The following is a 20,654-nucleotide window of genomic DNA, read 5'->3' on the forward strand; positions in this document are numbered from 1 at the left end:
TTTTCAAACTAAATGGTGTGATAACTTTAGGCTCCTCCCCCATTTTTTCATGTTGCCGCGCCATGCGCGTCACGTGACCAACATCCCCCTTTAGGCAGAAATATACTTGCTGTTAGCTATGTATGTATGTACAGCCACAGTCCATATCCTGTGTAATTTTAAAATGACCAGCATACATTTATGGGGACAGTGTTGCGAGATCTGCACTCAACAGTCAAGATGTCCACTATTGAGGACCTGTTGAGCAAATGTTTGGTTTTACGGAGTACACACTACAGAGCACGACGCACAGTACGGACACAGGTATATCAGCACAAACGTTAACGTCTGTTGTTGGTGTAATTCAGTCACATTATTGGCCAATTAGCACTTGTGCAATGTTCTGATCTTCATCAGAACATAGTTATTGTAGCCACCAAATGTTGCAAGGTTAATGGTTGTAATATCCTAGGTGGAACACAGGGTGGTGCATGCAGGTTTTCAGGTATAAAGTTAGCACAAACTATGTTGTTGGTAGGGGTTTGACCCAGAAGGTCAAAGGGTTTTTTGACCGCTTGCACGAATGCTACGCCAGCTCTTACAGGACTGTTTGCTGTACCTCCAACTCCAACTGCTAACTGGTGATATCTGCAAAGTGCTTTGGAATAAATGGACCTTTTTGTATTAGACATCGAGGTTCATTTAATTGTGTAGCATATAACGGAACCAACAGAGTATAGCATTGTTACATCAAGCGCGTCAGTCAGGCCACGTCCCACGTCAGACACCTCAGTAGTTCGGTAAAAGACCAAACTCCTTTAATAGTTATAAAACCATATTATTTATCTGGGTTGTTCAGATTTTGCTCAGGAGCAAAAATAATGTCATGATAATGTCTTACTGAAGAGTAATATGTGCCCGTTAAACAAAAAAATTAAAGGAATAAAGAATAAAGATAAAAAATGAAGATTTTATGGTGAGCATTGGGAGATTGTGCATGCAATATAGATTAATGATAAAGTACAGTATAGAAGATATAAGAGGAGTTATATGTGGACATCACGGAATTCTTTAGTCTGTAAGCACCCCCATCTGAGCCAGCATCTGCTGCGGTATGGGTCGGGCATGGCGAGACACGTACATTTTTTCCAGGTTGCTGTTCATGGGTGAGCTGACGTACTCTGAGCAAGAAGGGCCACTCAGACTCGGGCCACATGTCACCTCAAGCTTGTAGAAGAGCTGACCGTGGTCGAGCTGGCAGAGGTCACGCTTCGTACCTGATGTGAGCTGCACGTTGCAAGTCCCAAGTAAGTCGTCGTCCCACTTGTTGTCCTCATCCCAGACCTCGAAGGCCACGGACTTGGTTTGGGACAGCACAACTTCAAAGTCGAAAGTCCTATCCCAGTGGGGCCAGTTGTTGTTCCAGATCACGGAGGTCTGTCCGATCAGCGTTCTGTGTGAATTGTATAGTTTCACAAACGCGTCTGTGGCTGTGGTCGTGTCACCCCACAGGCCTGCGGCTCTTTCCACAGTCACGGTCACCTGAGCCATCCCACGCTTGGTGGGGCAGCAGTCACGATTCACCCCGGGGCCGTTATGGCAGCTGCAGACGCAAGGCTCCTTGGGGTTCCTCTTGGTTCCAGAAGTGCAGGGCGCTGAGCAGTTCCTGTAGAAGCCCCTCTCCAGTATGTAATGGCTGATTGCTTTGCGAAGGTGCTTTCTTGCCGACATGTTGGTGGGCAACAGCTCGTGCAGGGGCTCCAGCGAATACGAAATCACTTCTGGGCTGAGTGGTAGGGAGCTGAGCCACTCCCTGTAGGCCGCTGGGTCTTTATCGGCAGAGAAGAGCAGCTCAGCCTCTGTGGTATGGCCACCAAAGATCTCTGTGATCCTGGAAAAAGAACATTGAACATCGTCACCATTGTCCACACACTGAAACCTGTGCTGAATTCAACCCCCCAGCCTGCATAATGCTCATTTGAAAAGCAGTGGTATGAAATCCACCTGTCGCTATATTTGCTGGAGAAGCTCATCTTCGCCTCCGTCTTCTCCCTGAGCTCATCGCAGTGCTTAACCTCTGCTCCGAATTTGGCTTTGTTGTTCCCGACGCTGGCGGCTGCCTCCACCTCCAAGCACATCTTTATCTCCTCAGAGGACAGGCCCTCTAAGGAGGCCTGGCACTCCCTGATGCTGGTCACTGAGTGAACCGTCCCGCCGAGCACCACCTGAGGGATGCACATGAAGAAAAATGGATCAGAGCAGGATTTTAAAGTGAAGTGATTGTCACGTGATACACAGCAGCACAGCACAAGGTGCACACAGTGAAATTTGTCCTCTGCATTTAACCCATGACCCTTGGTGAGCAGTGGGCGGCCATGACAGGCGCCCGGGGAGCAGTGTGTGGGGACGGTGCTTTGCTCAGTGGCACCTTGGCAGATCGGGATTCAAACCGGCAACCTTCTGATTACGGGGTCGCTTCCTTAACTGCTAGGCCACCACTGCCCCATTAGAAAGTGCACCGCTCTACTGGGTCGATGGGTGGAGCGGATGGAGCAAGCTCCTTTGCCAACTCCCTGTTCTAAAAACCTGCTTAATATGTAGTCCCCCGCTGGGGGACATATCAGATATTAAACTGATAAGAACAGATACTACACTTGATCTTAGCCAACAGGCCGAGAAGCGATTTTGTCCACGGGACTTCCATTTAGCTTTACCTTGGTCATATAGTGGGTGCCGTAGGTGTCGATGAGCTTGTAGAAACGCTTTTTGTATTTGCTGGTGTATTCCTTTGGCAGTTGATTGACGGCGTGTTGGAACTCTGGGTGAATCGTGGCCTGGCTGGAGACCCTGTAGCTGTAAAATGAAGGTGATTGAGTTACTCAGGTCACTCCCCTGAACGTGTAGAGCAAAGCCCCGGTTGCTTCAGGTACCTGTAGTAACTGCAGGACATTTTGTGGCTGGTGAAGGAGAACTTGTCTTTCTTGGTCTTAGCCATGGAGTACTCGGCAAGTTTCGAATGACTTCCCGCCAACATTAATTTGCCATCTGTGGTAGGGGTGTCTACGGCCAGGTCTGCTTTCCAGTTGTTCTCCACAGTTGAGGTGCTGGAACTAACCAGGGACTCGCTCGACTGGTACAGCGAGCTGGCGACGTTCATGCTGCACTTGGGACTGGGCCTCCAGTCCACCACGGACGTTGGGAGTTTCTGCATTTTCCCCTCGAGGAATGGGTTCTTGCACATGGTGCAGGTGCCATTCTTTCCCTCCCACTGGCTCATGTCAATGACGAACGCCCCCTTGCGTTGCATCTTACTAATGTCGAAACCTTCCCCGGCCAGGCCGGATCCGGGCACGAACTCCGCCTTCTTGCAGTCACGAGCCAGTCCAGTGAAACACGACTGGCTTGTGGGAAGAGGAAGAGACAGAAGGATTCCTGTCCACAGAGTAATGACTGGCACTTCCATGGCTGGAAAAGGGCTGGGGGAAGATTCTGCTTCTCCAGTGCTCCTGTAGTGGAAATAAAGCAGAACCCATGACCCATGACCCATGAATACATGACCTCGCTCAATGTGACTTTCACTTGAAGGCTCTTACTATAATTATCACTTTGCCCTTTGAGTCCCTCTGATTGTATGTAGCTATATAGACTAGAATTGTTGAATTCCATATTGCCCTACAAAGCACTGAATTCAAGTGTTCAACTTCACTTAAAATGGCAGAGCAGGGCCAGCTCAGTGCGTAGAATCCACAACTTTCTCTATGACAGCTACAGTCCTCCAATCTTCATGTGGCCTTCAGATTATCTTAAAAAAATAAAATAAAGCTTCATGGAAAGAGAGTAAGGAAGAAGACTCGTAATCAGCTTAAGCCTGGATCCTGACTTTTCTCTTTCTTCCTCGATCCCTTTCTCCTTTCTTTTATTTAGGGTTTTTCGGTAATATTGGTACCTTTTTACATACAATATTTACATGTGGCACCAATACTAATCTACTGGTATTAACAAATTAGAAACAGTTTATTCTTGTAACCTCTATGGTGCCAGATGAGTGTTTTAATACAGTGCTTGTGCAGCGTCTTTCTTTTTTACATATGTTGACCCCGAACGTGATACCCTGTATGAATGTGGATTTGTGACCGTAAGTCTTTTTATCTGAATTTTACTGCATAGTGAGGAATAGAATCTCTGTGCTTTAATTTGAATGAAAAGCAGGCCCGGAACCGTACAAACCGAGGCATTTCTAAATCCAGATCCACTCCGACAAGGTATAAAATGAACATGGACTAAAGACTCTATCACTTACAATGTGGCATTTAGATATGGCCGGCACAATAGATGAACTCACAGACCAAACTGTAACTGATAAGACCAAGATTTTTGACATTTTAAACCACATTTAACACCATAAATCACCTTCACCATACCAAGATCGTGAGAACCAGCGCACAAAGCAAGGTCTAAAAACCATGGATGAGGGTGTCTGGTGTGGAGGAACTTGAAAATCCTCTACAGAACCCCGACCTCAACCTGACTGAATGCCTTTGGGATGAAATAGAGTTGAGACTGAAAGCCAGGCCACATTTTGACCATTGGAAAAATGGTCAAAAAATGGTCATTAAATTTAGTGGAAAACCTTCCCTGAAGAAGCTGAGCTGAAAGGTGGGCCAGCGTCAAAGTAAAACTTATAGATTAAGGATGGGACGTTATTAAAGTTAAAGTACTTTCGGCATTATAGTGCATTTACGTTACATTACATATAGTGTGACGGGCAGAGAGAGAATGCAATGACTATATAATAGTCATTTCGGGGGCAGTGGTGGCCTAGCAGTGAAGGAATCGGCCCCGTAATCAGAAGGTTGCCGGTTCGAATCCCGATCCGCCAAGGTGCCTCTGAGGTGCCACTGAGCAAAGCACCGTCCCCACACACTGCTGCCCAGGCGCCTGTCATGGTGCCCACTGCTCACTCAGGGTGTTGGGATAAATACAGAGGACACGTTTCACCGTGTCACCGTGTGCTGTGCTGCTGTGTATCACAATGACAATCACTTCACTTAAAAAAAAAAAAAAAGATTAACCTATAAATACCACCAAAGAACTTGTAAAGAAAAAAGCTGTAATTGCCTGAGCAGTGATAGATGAAAGGGAACCATTCGTCACATCAGAATTTATTACACACCGAAAGCAAGCATGACGAGAACTTCCTGCTGGCTTCCCTCAGCTGATTTAGCAGCTTTAGCTCTGCTTGGTGCTTTTGAGATCTGCAAAGATTTGATTACTGGAAGTTTCTGCTGTGATACCTTGGCAGAACCATGGCAGAACCACTGCAGAACCATGGCAGAACCATGGCAGATTAGTTCATCTACCCTTTAAAACATGTTTTGTATAGTAGTTTTGTAAAAACGTGGGCTTCTATATCACCAGCTATGTAAATGTTATTGAGAGTTTTGAATCATATTGGTAGCACACTGTGTGTAATATTGTGTGTTTGTGTATTCATCATCATTTGTAAGAGTGAAAAGAACAGAGTTTTTTTTCTCACCTGAAAACCCAGATGAACGCTGGACGTGCTGGACGCGTCAACTTCTCTCTGGGGTCCTCTGTAGACAGTGGTCTCAGCTACGGTGAAATGTGAGTGAGACACATGACGGTGAAAGACGCAGACTTGTGGTTTAGAACCGAACAAACGGAAGCTCTTCATTGGTGGTGGTCTTGTATCTGCTCTTCAGTTCTGGTTTCGTGTCATTTCTCTGAAGTGGTTGAAAGGCCTGGAACCCTCCTCTTTATCTCAGGGGGAATTTGTGTCTCAACCACACAATATATTTTGTCCTAATATAATTCGACAAAATGCCTGGCTGTGGGAAACAAACCGAGACGGCCAACGCCAGATTGTAGACATGCAAGTGTGTGTGGCCTGAGAAGAAACTTCTGATAAAATAGAAGTGATCATCGATGTGATACACAGCAGCACAGCACACGTGTCCTCTGTCCTCTCACAACGTGTCCTCTGAATTTAACCCATCACCCTTGGTGAGCAGTGGGCACCATGACAGGCACCCGGGGAGCAGTGTGTGGGGACGGTGCTTTACTCAGTGGCACCTCAGCGGATCGGGATTCAAACCTGCAACCTTCTGATTACATTTACAGCATTTACCAGACACCCTTATCCAGAGCGACTTACAATCAGTAGTTACAGGGACAGTCCCCCACTGGAGACACTCAGGGTTATGTGTCTTGCTCAGGGACACAAAGTAAGTGGGATTTGAACCTGGGTCTTCTGGTTCACAGACGAGTGTGTTACCCGCTAGGCTACTACCACCCCGGGGGCCGCTTCCTTCACCACTAGGCCACCACTGGCCCTCTGCTCGGTTTTATGCAGGTTTTCTCATCCTGTCGATTCAGCCCAACATTTCAGTAAGTACCGCCCCCTGCTGGCCCAGAGCAACCAACATGTGCCTCGCTTTCTGGCTTTCAGCTCATAAAGAGCGTAGTTTCGAAATTCATGAATAAATATCACATTTCAAACATAGATTTTCTGATTTACAAACAAATGGAACAACGTTCAAAAATGCATTTCTCGACTCAGAAAAAAAATATATGTGATGCACAAATGTCAGGACAGTTACATTTATTCACAAACCGACAAACCACCGTATTTAAACTTACATTTATTTCTGGATTTTTGAAACTTCCCTGACAGAGCCAATCAAATGTCTCCCGAGTTTACAGCCAAATCACATCGACTGATGCTCGAGAGTGGGGTTTAATGGTCAGGAACGTAGTTTAAGAACAGCGTTAATAAAAACTGGACACAAACGTTCGATTGTTTTGTTTTATTTTATGATTATCCGGGTTTGCTGCAGTGTGTGACTGTGACCTTTTTACTTACCGCGGGAATTCACCTCAGTGTCTGTAATAGGAGCGCATATTAAAGCGATGGAGGGGCTCTGCGTGCTGTACGGAGCTGTTAGCGATCGGCAGTATGGACGCCCTGTGTACGAATCTCGTGATGGATCTGAACATTGACAGATCAAGAACGTTCCAAAGTTCCAGGTCATCAGTCTCCAAACCACTCCGGGGTATGGCTGCGCGGTGTAGACGAGATGTGATATAAATTTGAGTGAAATGAAAGTGATTAGCTGTCACATGTGACACAGCACAGCACCCAGTGCACAAAGTGAAACGTGGTCTCTGCATTTAACCCATCCCCCGAGGGAGCAGTGGGCAGCCATGACAGTGTGTGGGCACAGTTCTTCAGTGCCATTCAAACCTGCAACCTTCCAAGTACGGGCCAGAGATTTTGATTATACCGATATATTCCTATATTCCTGAAGTCATATTTTCGAGTATATTCGAAAAATAAGGCCTTAAGTCATTAAAATCATTCAAATTACTAGTAATCCTTATGTCTGGAGCCAATAAATGAAATGAAACAAGCTTTCAGTCTTTCAGTAATCCGCCAGTCACTGCACGCTGCACATTTAAGATGGATTGGTCCTGTGCATGCCGCACCCAATTAGGCCGTAATTTGTGTACGTAGGTGTGGAACCGAACAGGCGAGTTGCACCGATCGAGTACCGAAAGTGTGCATGGAAATGACCAAAGGCGGTCCTGGCCTGTTTTGGTGCCCTGTGCAAAAAAGTTAAAAATCACTAAATAAACTCTTGGAATCCTGGAGGGAGTGGATGATAAAATATGAATGAGTATAAATATTTTCAACTCTGAACTGACAAACACGCGCTCTACCACATATGTTCAGAACATATCTCTATTCTATTTTTATCACAGCAGTGTTTACACCTTCATCACTTTTTGGCTGTCTGTCGTCTTTGTTGTCTACATGTTTCTTTGACTTAACTGTTTTCCATCTTTTTTCTCTTCCTTTGAGCACGTGCTCTTTATGTTGGTCTGTAACTGTGTTCAAATGTTACGTGTAGCAGAAAGGAAGAAAATACAGTCAAAACCAGATCTTGTCTGCTTGCAATTATTGGTTTATTGTTAATAATGTGTTAGTCATGAACATAAGCATATTTGAAATCTGTAATGGACAATGAACAATAGGCCCATTTCTTGACTTGTGCATTAAATAATACTGTTAAAATGTTATACAAGAAATTATGCAAAAAACATAAACATACTCTAGACTGTATTCCAGTTGATGAATATATGAATACTCATAATCATGATTCAGATTTTATTGACCACAATTTATTTGACCCCAACCACCCCCATTTGGCTCAGCATTTCTTTCGGTATTGGACGGGCATTGCGGGACACGTACACCTTCTCCAGCTCTTTATTCATTGGAGAACCTTCATACTCTGCACAAGTCGGTCCAGACAGACTTGGACCACATGTGACTTGGACTTTGTAAAACAACATGCCGTGGTCTAGGTCACACATGCCTCGCCTGGTGCCTTGCTGAAGCTTCACATTACAAGCAGGACCAAGCTTGTCATCATCATATCCACCGTCCTCGTCCCAGACCTCCAGCTCAAAGTAAGGGGTGCTGCTAAGTATAATTTCACCAGAATCAAAAATGTAATTCCAGACAGGATTATCATTGTTTTTAATCACCGGGGACCGTGCAACTTTAATACGTTTAGAGTCATATATCTGCACATAAGCATCTGATTGGCTTAACTTATCACCATACAAGTTCTTTGCTTTCTGCACAGTCAGGATGACTCGAGCGAGAGTCGGCTGGGTTGGACAACATTCCCTGTTCACGCCATTCACGTTGTGACACTGGCAGACGCACGGTTCGTTTGTGCTGGCTTTACCGTTCTGGCATGGCTTGGAGCAGTTTCGCAGTAAACCCTGCTGCAGTATGTAGTCTTTGATGGCATCATGCAGGAGAACCTGGACTGGGCTTGAGTCAGGCAGCAACTTGTGGAGAGGCACTAGGGAATAGGAGACCAGATCTGGGGCGCGTGGGATCGTGGCGAGCCACTCCCTGTAGGCCGATGCGTCCTTCTCAGCAGAAAACAGCAGATCACCGGTGGTTGTCTGGCCACCGGTAATTTCTGTAAACCTTTAACATTTCAAACATTTAGATGAGGGAGGGGCCTGACAAATCTCTGGTATTTTTGCACTGGTTTCTTGATAGGGAAGGACTGAGAAGATGTTCCCGTCCAAATCGGATTCAACCAGTTAAACCCATAAAAGCACAAGCCTGGACCTACCTGTCACTGAAGGACCTCGAGAAGCTTGTCATTCCCCCATTGTGCTTCATGACTGCGTTGCAGTGCTTCAACAAAGCATTCAAGTCGGCATCAGCCTTGTACTGCACTGACATCGAAGCCTCTGCAGAAAGACAGTTTTTTATTTCCTCCGTGTTTAGACCCTTTAAGGAAGCCTCACACTCCTTGATGCTGGTGTATGACTCCACAACGCCTCCCAGCTTCACCTGCAGAGAACAGAGGTGTTCGTTATCAGCAGGCCAAGATATAGCGATTAATTATTCATTAAATTTATTTTTTAGATCTGGGTTCTAAATTTCTTTTCTTTCTGTCCTACCATCAAAATGCTTTATTGCTATTAGCTCCAGGCTGCATCCACAATAGTGAGGTAAACCTTCATATTTGACCATGAGCATAACGATAATTAACTTTGGTGCTAAAAGTAACTTTGATCATTTTATTCTGCATTAGAAAATAAACATATTAAATCCACGCCACTTATGATCTATGATCAGTGCTATTCGCTGCTGTAGTGTTCAGGATGACACATCTGTCTCAAGTCTACACAAAAGGTATCCCGATGAGGGTAAAGATATAAGATCCCATATGCAATTTAATTTAGAAAAACACAGTTTCATGTCTATATTACCGTGGTGATGTAGTGGGTGCCAAAGTGGTCGATGAAAGATTGGTACTTGTCCTTGGTCTGGGAATTGTAGTTCGGGGGCAGGCTTTTGAAGGCACTCTCAAAATCTGGGCTCAGCAGGGGTTTGTTGGAAAGCCTGTAGCTGTTGAGTGGAGAAGGGAAGCAGCACCCAAATGTGAGTCCAGCGAGGGGAATATCGAATATCCCAAAAACAGTCATAAAGGAGGAAGATTTACAGACCTGTAATATGTGCAAAACACCTTTTGGCTGGAGAAAGCAAACTTGTCACTCTTGGTCTTTTCCATGGTGTAACTAGCCAGTTTGGAATGGGTTCCAGCTAATAGCAGATTTCCTTTGTTGTTAAGTTTGCCGAAACCCAAACCAATCTGCCAGTTGTTTTCCACACTTGTGCACATGGAGTTGAGCAGAGATTCACTTGAGCGGTAGACTGAGCTGGAAACCTTCATGCTGCATTTGTGCAAGGCTCTCCAGTCCACCAAAGACACCGGGAGCTTCTGCGTCTGCTGCAGGTAGGGGTTCTTGCACAGATTGCAGGAGTTGTTCTGAAGACGCCATTCGTTCACATTGATGACATAAGATCCCTTGCGCTCCATCGTGGTGATGTCAAAACCTTCACCACCCAGGTTCGACCCGGGGATGAAATCCGCCGCTTTGCATTCCCCTTCTGTTCCGCAGTAGCATGATTGTTGGGAACGAAGCGGGAGGGACAGAATGACTGTCCAAACGGGGATGAGTGACCACAGCATTTATTCAAAATTCGGCAGCTGATGAAAAAAATTATATTAACCTTTAATCTGTCAGAAAGGGCCGCATTTTTTGGGAAGATATTATATTTAAAAACCATCCGTCCACATAGATTAAAACAAATAAAGACAAAAACTGGGATAAGTCTTGGCCAGGACTTGCTTTAAAAAGTTTTAATTTTAATTAATCTATCATGGATAAATAACGAAAATAAATACATGCAAAAACAAAGATTTGGTCTGGAATTCTAATTAATAAATCATATTTGATACTTATAATCAAAATCACAGTATTTTGCCTTTGTATGGAGGCAAAATTTATTTTATATAATATTTACATAAATATTATTATTTGACTTTATTATTCCTTTTAACGTTCATTATTTTAAGACTCTGTTTTGTTTACGGTGTCTTATTTTCAGAGATTCTGTATATTTCATTGGTTCTTGAAATTAGCTCCAATAAATGGAATGAATTTTTTAGTAAAAGAAAAGAAGTGAAGTACTTACAGCTTTCTTGAATCTTCTCACAGCTTTTTGTTGTTGTACAGGGGGTGGTAGTAGCCTAGTGGGTAACACACTCGCCTATGAACCAGAAGACCCAGGATCAAACCCCACTTACTACCATTGTGTTCCTGAGCAGGACACTTAACCCTGAGTGTCTCCAGGGGGGAGACTGTCCCTGTCACTACTGATTGTAAGTCGCTCTTGTTAAGGGCGTCTGATAAATGCTCTAAATGTACATACTTATACTAAAGGGGAATTATCAGTGCCATCAGTGTGAAAAGTGCAGTTAATGTTTCTGAGAAATGCCTCATTAATGCTCTCTCACTCTCGTTCTATCTATCACCATCTTCCTCCTTCTCGGATGTGCAACAATACCACATTGTGTCAAATGTAATGAAATTAAATACAGAATTTATTTATACACCTTAATTTACATATCTGAATGAAACATTAACATTCCGATACATGTTTATTGCTTTTAAACTTTAAATAAGTGAAAAATAATGTCAGAGATGACAAGAATAAAAAGGTCATCTAGAATACTTTGATACATTATCAAAGTATTCTGGGTGACCTTGTATTCAAAATTATTTTGAACACAAGAATTCTTGACTACAGGAAGAGTATCAGAATATATTATATGATATAAACATTCGGAACGCTTATAAAAGTAATAGCACACCTCACACAATTCTATTGATATTATTAATATATTGATATAACTTGCATGCACTCCAATACGACCCACATTAAGTGCTGGTAGAAATCCTAGTGGGTAACACACTTGCCTATGAACCAGGAGACCCAGGTTCAAATCCCACTTACTGCCATTGTGTCCCTGAGCAAGACACTTAACCCTAAGTTGCTCCATGGGGGGACTGTCCCTGTAACTACTGATTGTAAGTCGCTCTGGATAAGGGCGTCTGATAAATGCTGTAAATGAAAAAGGGACTAAACAATCAGTAAATAAATAATACGTTTTCCAAAATGTTTGTCTTGACAATATCTCATATCTAACGTTTTCAGACTATACTAATAAACACGTTCCAGAAATTTCTTGTGAAAATTATTTGCGACCCGTAGGCCCCACCAAGGTGCGGAAAGGCCAGGCCTTCGACCGGACATCAATATGGGGTCTGTGCGCTTCACCATCTCACTTTAGCCCATGTGTGGCGTCGGACCTTTTTATGAAAGAATTGAAAATCGGTTGGAGGTTTTAAAAAAATCTGATTTTAGTTTATTTCATATCACACCGAGCAGTAGTGTGAAGGTCAGTTGGGACATATTTGTTTGAGATGTTTCCTTATCTTTACACTGAACTAGAATAAAACCCTGTTGCTATGTAACTCAAGGCAAGTTTCATTGTTTCATTGTGTAGATCACCCCCTGCTGGCTTACAGCAATACATAATGCACTTCCCTCTCGTAATCAGAAGGTTGCCGGTTCAAATCCTGAACCACCAAGGTGCCACTGAGGTCCCCTTGACGAAGGTACCGTTCCCACACACTGGTCCCCGGGCGCCTGTCATGGTGCCCACTGCTCACCAAGGGTGATAGTTAAATACAGAGGACACTTTCACTGCGTCACCGTGTGCTGTGCTGCAGTGTTTCACAATGACGTAAGATGGGAAATCCCAGGTTTGAATTAGAGTCGAGACTGAAAACCAGGACTCCACATTTGACCACTGACCAATAAACTGACTATTAAACTTTGTGGAAAGCCTTCGCTGAAGATAAGCTTAAAGGTGGGCCAGCGTCAATGTAATAGATTAAGCATGGGACGTTATTAAAGTTTGTGTCATAGTCATTTCGTGGCCAGTGGTGGCTTAACGGTTAAGGAAGCGGCCCCATAATCAGAAGGTTCCTGATCCGCCAAGGTGCCACCGAGGTCCCCTTGAGGAAGGCACCGTCCCCACACACTGCTTCCCAGGCACCTGTCATGGTGCCCACTGCTCACCAAGGGTGACGGTTAAATACACAAAAGTAGATCACAACAGTGTCTTTGCCCTCCTGTAAAGTTGCCAACATGTCACTTACGCCCATATGGTTCTCACCCATCAACATGAACTTACTTTGACAAAAAATCCTTTTCTTTCATTTTCAGGATCCGGGACAAGAAGACCCAGCACTGGCGGGCGACGAGAAGGTCGCGCCTCCCGAGATCCTGGCTGTGCCCCCCGAGGAGGTCCTGGAGAGCCCAGAGAGGGAGCCAGACGACCATCTCTTCTGTCTGTCTCTGTCTCTGTTTGTGTGTGTGTGCGTGGCATTAGTGTCCGTATGTCGCCCCCACTTCCCCTCTTTAGGTCAACCAGATGGCGACCCAGCAGCAGAGCCGAACCCCAGGGAGGGAGTTCCTAACCTGACTGCACTGGTCCAAGGCGAGGTGGACGAGCCCCAAGGTACAGCTGGGGGGGGGGGGGGTACTCCCCCAAAAAATTTTTTGGGGGGGTGCAGTTCGGTTTGTGGGCTCCTCCTGAGGGGAGGGTGGGTGGGGAAGCGATGGAGCTGGGTCCTCCGGTAGCCGGTGAGGAGGGTCAGGCATGGGCCTGTGTCCGCCTCCAGAGGGGTGGAGCGCCATAGAGCCCCCTGGTAGACATGAGGACCCAGCTGGGACGTACCCGGATGGATCGACCCTGATTATTGTGTGCAGGTCCGAGGGTCCGGGGCCGCCATGCGGGACCACGACGGGGAGCCAGGCCGAGGGTCCGGGACCGCCAAGCTGGACCACGGTGGGGAGCCAGGCCGAGGGTCCGGGGCCACCAAGCGGGACCACGCCGGGGAGCCAGGCCGAGGGTCCGGGGCCGCCATGCCTGACCACGCCGGGGAGCCAGGCCGAGGGTCCGGGGCCGCTATGCGGGACCACGCCAGGGAGCCAGCCCGAGGGTCCGGGGCCGCCATGCGGGACCACGCCGGGAAGCCAGGCCGAGGGTCCGGGGCCGCCATGCGGGACCACGCCGGGAAGCCAGGCCGAGGGTCCGGGGCCGCTATGCGGAACCACGCCAAGGAGCCAGCCCGAGGGTCCGGGGCCGCCAAGCGGGACCATGGCGGGGAGCCAGTCCGAGGGACCGGGGCCGCCAAGCAGGACCACGCCGGGGAGCTAGCCCGAGGGACCAGGTCCTCCAAGGCGAGGATACAGCAGGGCAGGAGCCCTGTGGTTGCCGCCGTACACCCCGCCGCCTCCACTGATGGTACTGCTTGGGCTCCGAGGACGTAGCCCTTGGAGGGGGGGCTCTGTCAGGATTTCCGCCCCTTCAGAATCTCCGGCATTTTCATGAACTGTGGTGAACTGTAGTGAACTTGACCTTTGCAACTGTTTATGTGTTTTGAGTTGCGGGATAGTTTATGTTGTTTCCCCTTTATTCCCCGGTTTTGGCCACCGCGCCATTGTTTATTTGTATTTATTTATTGTTTATTTTATAATAAAACCCCTTCCCAGCATGTCACACCTCTGCACTTCCTTCCCCCGTAAATCTGTAGTCGTGACAGTATCACTTGCAATGTGGCATTTAGATATGGCCGGCACAATAGATGAACTCACAGACCAAACTGTAACTGATGTAACGAATTAGCTCAAGAGGAAATATCTATAATTAATTATAACTGGTTATAATTAATAATAAACATTTAGATTAGATTTTGGGATAAACTGTAGCAGAATTAATGTTACAATTACTTGATCTGTCCGTCCACGGAGCAGATAATATAATTATTTATCAATTCTGGGAACGATTATCCCCCCTCTTGCCAGGACAGGTAGCTTTCCCACTCTGCGTGCTAGCAGTAATTTAGCATGTAGCTTAAAAGGTCAACGTTCAGTGACTCAGCTGTGAGCAGCACACAGAAACAAACGATTGTGAATTTAAAGAATTTAATAAACACGGCTATAGTTAACATACAACAATTAGACAAACATATACATACAGGGTAAAGGAAAGTGATGAAAAGAGAATGGCAGTATTACACATCAATTAACCACAGCCTAATGAGAATCGTCAGAGAATTCTTATGTTCACCTTAAAAAGGGGTTTAAACGTGCATAGTTACTTGCATTGGTCCTTATTTCATGCAAAGGAGTCCTGATGTGGTAGGGTCGCGATCCTCCTTGAAGGTAAATTTTGCCAAAGAGTCAAAGTGTTGAAAAGAGGTGTCTCGGGAGGAAGAAGAGAAATTCTGAGCATTCGTGCCTGTGTGACGCTCTTTTTGAATGCTTTCTGGCACGCCCATCATGTGGCCTGAATAGCCAATCACAAGTGTGACATTTTGGCGGGAGAAGTTCCCTTTGTCTGGGTTTACGACTGACCGGAATTTTTAGGGCTGGCCCAGAGAGAGGCTGTAGTTCATTGCAGTTACAATTTCTACCTTATAGAAATTGTATGATGTATTTTGTGATCACATGGTATGCATCACTGTTTCAGTAGTAAGGAGAGGTTCCTTCTGACACCAAGAAAGGGACCTTTAGGAGGTAGGAAAGTAGAGATACACTTATACACTTAATTATAGGTAATTAAAGTTTACCTAATGCACAATAGAAAGTTGTAACTAGTATAATTCATACAAGGGAACGTACACACAACGCGTGCATATACGGGATCCACTTATAATCACATATTCCTAGCACAAGATACAGACAATGCGTTTAAGTGTGTGCGTGATTGTGTATTGCAAAGGTGGGGCCAGGCAGGAGGTCTTTGGAATGCTTTGAAGCTTGGAGCCCCGATGAGCAGTTTGCAGACCCAGTCTGTTTAGCATCATGTTTGTGACAGTGGGGGAAGACGGGACAATCAGGCTGAGGGTCCAGGTTGTAATTTGTATGTAAATGTCAAAGGTTAAAAGGTTCTTTGAAGATCAACCATCTGTGATCCTACGCAGACGCTACACTGATAAGACCAAGATTTGTGACATTTTAAACCACATTTAACACCATAAACCACCTTCATCATACCAAGATCGTGAGAACCAGCGTGCATAGCAAGGTCTAAAAAACATGGAGGAACTTGAAAATCCTCTACAGAACCTCGACCTCAACCCAACTGAATGCCTTTGGGAGGAAATAGAGTTGAGACTGAAAACCAGGACTCTATCCATATTTTGGCCATCGGAAAAATGGTCAAAAATTCCAATAAACGGACTATTACACTTTGTGAAACCCTTCCCTGAAGAAGCTAAGCTGAAAGGTGGGCCAGCGTCAAAGTAAAGCTTATTGATTAACGATGGGACGTTATTAAAGTTAAAGTACTTTCAGCATTATAGTGCATTTACATAAAGTGTGACGGGCAGAGAGTGAATCAAAGAAAGGTTGTTGACCAAATAAAATTACTATATAATAGTCATTTTGGGGGCAATGGTGGTCTCGCGGTTCGAATCCCGATCCGCCAAGGTGCCACCGAGGTCCCCTTGATGAAGGTACCATCCCCACATGGGACCCCGGCCACCTGTCCTGGTGCCCACTGCTCAACAAGGGTGACGGTTAAATACAGAGGACACGTTTCACCGTGTCACAGTGTAATGTGCTGCTGTGTATCACAACGACAATCACTTCACTTCAAAAAAAAAAAAAAATATATATATATATATATATATATATATATGTGTGTGTGTGTGTGTGTGTGTGTGTGTGTGTGTGTGTGTGTGTGTATTAGTGGTGGGCTGTTATCGGCGTTAACGGCCAACGCTAAGACAGATTGTTGGATGCAAGTGGTTGTGGCCTGAGAAGAAACTTCATGCAGGTTTTCTCATCCTTTGTTATTCAGCAGACTGTGTGATTTGCTCACTGCTGTGTGTTGCTGTCGATTCAGCCCAACATTTCAGTAAGTGACGCCCCCTGCTGGCCAAGAGCGACACAACATCCCTTTCTCACTTTCTGCTCATAAATGACTGCAAAGTTTCAAAATTCATGAATAAATATCACATTTCAAAAATATATTTTCTGACTTACAAACAAATGTCAGAGTTACATTTATTCACAAACTGACAAACCACGTTTATATTTTTGAATAAACTTTTTTAGTTTAAAAAAATAATCCCTCGAGCTGGCTCCCCGGTATGGTCAGGCATAGTGGTCCGGACCCCCGGGCTGGCTCTCTGGCGTGCTCAGGCGTGGCGGCCCCGGACCCTCGGGCTGGTTCCCTGGCATGGTTAGGCGTGGCTGCCCCAGACCCTCGGACCTGCACACACTGGTGCCGGGGGGGGGGGGCATTGCCAGACCATCCAGCTAGCCCCTTCTGCGTCCACTGGGACAAGCAGGATCTCTTCCTGCCTGTCCCAGCTGGGTCCTCATGCCTACCAGGGGGCTCTATGGCGCTCCACCCCTCTGGAGGCGGACGCAGGCCCATGCCTGGCCCGTCCTCCTCACCGGATACCGGAGGACCCAGCTCCATCTCTTCCCCACCTACCCTCCCCTCAGGAGGAGCCCCCAACCCGAACTGCACCCCCCCCCGGCTGGACTTAGGGGTACCTTGGGGCTTGTCCACCTCGTCTTGGACCAGTGCAGTCAGGTTAGGAACTCCCTCCCTGGGGTTCGGCTCCGCGGCTGGGTCGCCATCTGGTGGACACAAAGCATGGGGCGCATGGGGCGCTCCAGCCCCATGCTGACCCAAGCAGACACGCGAGGATGGTGGTGGTCTCATCAGTGTCTGCTGCCCCACTGAAGGCTCCTGGGGCTGTCCCACACCGGGCTGGGCACGTCGCTGGAGATGGTGTTGGGTGTGTGGGGTGGAGGGTGGTGGACGTCTTCTCCAGCAGGTGGGGGCGCTGGTGCTGCGCTGCTGTTCTGCTGGGGAACGTCTGGGCACTGCTGGGAGGGACTTGGGTATCCACGGACCTTGTGACGATCCTGGACGGGCACACTGTCTTCGTCACTCTCATCATCGTACCCCCGGAAATCACGTGGGTCATCACGGATGTCGCGAGGATCTCGGACGCACGCAATGGGCGGAGCCATCCCGGCACTGACCGCCCAAAGACCGCCGCTTTCATCATCCGTGTCCTCTCACCGGTGACTAAAAGGGTCGTCCACCCTGCGGACATCCTGGACCCCTGGCGCGATCAGCTCCCATGGGCAGTACTCTGGCCATTTGGGCTGGAGCCTGCCCACCTCCTCGCTGGAGGAACGCCGCCGTTGTCGTCGCTTACACCCCTGGATGTGCGACGATTGTGGACGGGCGCGTCGTTGTCGTCGTCCGTGTCGTCCCAGTCCATGGGGAGCCTGGCCAGCAGAGCGCAGAGTTCCTGGCTCGACATGGCGAAGATCGCGGGGTTCGCATCCTCTGCGCTCGCGGCCCACGTCACTTCCTCGCTGCCGACGCCACCGTCTTCGCTCCGCCCCCTCACCTGTCGACGTTGTCGATTCCGGGTTTCGCGGATTCTCCCGCGGGTGACGTCATCACGCGGCGCGCCATGGCTCATCGGGGAGAAATCGCTCTACCAGAACGGGCGGCGTGTCTCACGAAAACAGTTTCACTTAAATAAAGAACATAAATGAACCCGCAGGCATGTGGCGATTGCCAGAACTCAAAACATAAATACATTCACTCGCGGAAGTCAAGTTCATGACTGAGTTCGCGAAAATGCCAGCGATTCCGAAGGGGCGGAAATCTCCGGCATTTATGACCCGTCAGGATTGGCTACCGGTGTTGAGCCCAGCTGCAGTCAACCCTGACACAGTCTGACCAATTCAACTAAATGGGTGGGACTAACGCTGGTCAAAATGACAGTTTCAAGAGAATAATTCAAACAAATAAACCACACCAAACAAATACATAAATTAAAAAATAATCCATACTGATCAGGAAATAAAGTTGAAGTTAAAGCTGAAGTTGAGCTTTATTGTCATTTCAGCTACATAAACGTTAGACGGTACATAGTGAAATGAAATAACGTTTCTGTGGAACCTGGAACATTTGAATGATTAGACAAAGTTACACACTGACACAAGAGTAACATTCAACAAAAAACATGTAGACAACAATGAGACAGACAGCACTAAACTAGTGAAATGAATAATAAAAGTGCAAAGTAAAATAGTGCAAATACTGCTGTACAAAATGAAACAGTGCAATAGTAAATGATATTACAGATAGATAATCATACAATATAACAGATGTAGTGCGAGTGTGTGTGTGTGTGTGTGTGTGTGAGTGTGTCAGTCCAGAATGTAAGGTCCCTGAGTATTATAATAATAATAATAATAAAGTGAAGTGATTGTCACATGTGATACACAGCAGCACAGCACGCGGTGCACACAGTGAAATTTGTCCTCTGCATTTAACCATCACCCTGAGTGTTCAGGTGTCTGGTGGCCTGTGGGATGAAGCTCCTGCAGAGCCTGGCAGTGAGGGCCGAACGCTTCGGTACCTTTTTCCGGATGGTAGGAGGGTGAAGAGCGCATGTGAGGGGTGTGTAGAGTCCTTCACAAGGCTGGTGGCATCACCTGGATAAAATGGTTTTAATAATGATTCCTAGAAAATGAAATAATATTTCATTTTTATAATTGACATGGTACGAAAGGAGCCACATGCACCGGATCATGACGTTTGGTAAAAGGGGTTTTAACAAAGTAACAAAAATGGCACGTTGGCCAGGACACAAACGCAAATCAAAAATGCAACGTGACTGTGTATCAGCTATGTTCAAGAAGCGACAGAGACTTGAGAAATATAGAGATTAGGATCATACTTGTCACAGCCTGGCGATGATGATATCTATAATACACAATTACTATAGCCAGTAATGCTCAAAATCACTGCTGTATTTCAGAGATCTTAAATTTTATTCATTATTATTGGTATTGGGAATGTTGAAAATGCAACAACTAGAAATTTTAGACCTTTCTTTTGGCATTCTGACTAGATGAAATGCTATTATTGATATCTACAATATAACTGTGGCGTGTCAATGGACTCTTTATTTTGCTAAAATGGCGTCATATTTACTTGTGATTAGGTGACTAAACTAAATTTGTGTCTAGTTATAAATGTAACTCAGAAACATCATTAATACTTGTCATAATACAAATTGTGGATATCCTTAATGGCATTTTAATGGTCATTATATCATTATTGATATAGGAAATGTGTTTTTATGTGTTTTTTTCTACATCCAAAATGAATATTGTGAATGGTAAGAAATTGATTGTGAATTTCTCCCAGTAAGAATGTTACTGCGGACAGGTAGAATACTCATTCTGGATATTGAAACGTCATATTGGACAGTCTAATGGACATGAATGGGGTACGTGACGTCATTTGTAACAGTAAGAATGTTACTGCAGACAGGTAGAATACTCATTCTGGATATGTGAAACGTCATTTTGGACAGTCTAATGGACATGAATGGGATACGTGACGTCATTTCTCCCAGTAAGAATGTTACTGCAGACAGGTAGAATACTCATTCCGGATATGTGAAACGTCCTTTTGGACAGTCTAATGGACATGAATGGGGTACGTGACGTCATTTCTCCCAGTAAGAATGTTACTGCAGACAGGTAGAATACTCATTCTGGATATGTGAAACGTCATTTTGGACAGTCTAATGGACATGAATGGGGTACGTGACGTCATTTGTAACAGTAAGAATGTTACTGC

General features: G+C 45.9%; 2 protein-coding genes and 1 pseudogene across 2 annotated transcripts; all 3 read right to left on the bottom strand.

Annotated features, from left to right (window-relative positions):
* Positions 1 to 700: 700 nt before the first annotated feature.
* On the bottom strand, positions 701 to 5,632 carry LOC114794299 (perforin-1-like). Its single transcript, XM_028986767.1, has 5 exons — positions 5,516 to 5,632; positions 2,910 to 3,485; positions 2,694 to 2,832; positions 1,984 to 2,204; positions 701 to 1,870 (listed from the first exon to the last, which is right to left on the bottom strand). Exons 2-5 carry the CDS (start codon positions 3,440 to 3,442, stop codon positions 1,051 to 1,053), a joined length of 1,713 nt encoding a protein of 570 aa, XP_028842600.1. The 5' UTR covers positions 3,443 to 3,485; positions 5,516 to 5,632; the 3' UTR covers positions 701 to 1,050.
* LOC114795010 (uncharacterized) lies at positions 2,488 to 2,663 on the bottom strand (annotated as a pseudogene).
* A 2,407-nt stretch (positions 5,633 to 8,039) lies between the features above and the next one.
* Positions 8,040 to 11,194, bottom strand: LOC114794337 (perforin-1-like). The gene is made up of 5 exons (XM_028986833.1): positions 11,075 to 11,194; positions 10,042 to 10,586; positions 9,805 to 9,943; positions 9,159 to 9,382; positions 8,040 to 9,007 (listed from the first exon to the last, which is right to left on the bottom strand). The coding sequence occupies exons 2-5, from the start codon at positions 10,566 to 10,568 to the stop codon at positions 8,182 to 8,184; spliced, it is 1,716 nt and encodes a 571-aa protein (XP_028842666.1). The 5' UTR covers positions 10,569 to 10,586; positions 11,075 to 11,194; the 3' UTR covers positions 8,040 to 8,181.
* Positions 11,195 to 20,654: the final 9,460 nt, after the last annotated feature.

This window comes from Denticeps clupeoides, chromosome 7 (genome assembly GCF_900700375.1).
Source record: "Denticeps clupeoides chromosome 7, fDenClu1.1, whole genome shotgun sequence".
Classification (NCBI taxonomy): Eukaryota; Metazoa; Chordata; class Actinopteri; order Clupeiformes; family Denticipitidae; genus Denticeps; species Denticeps clupeoides.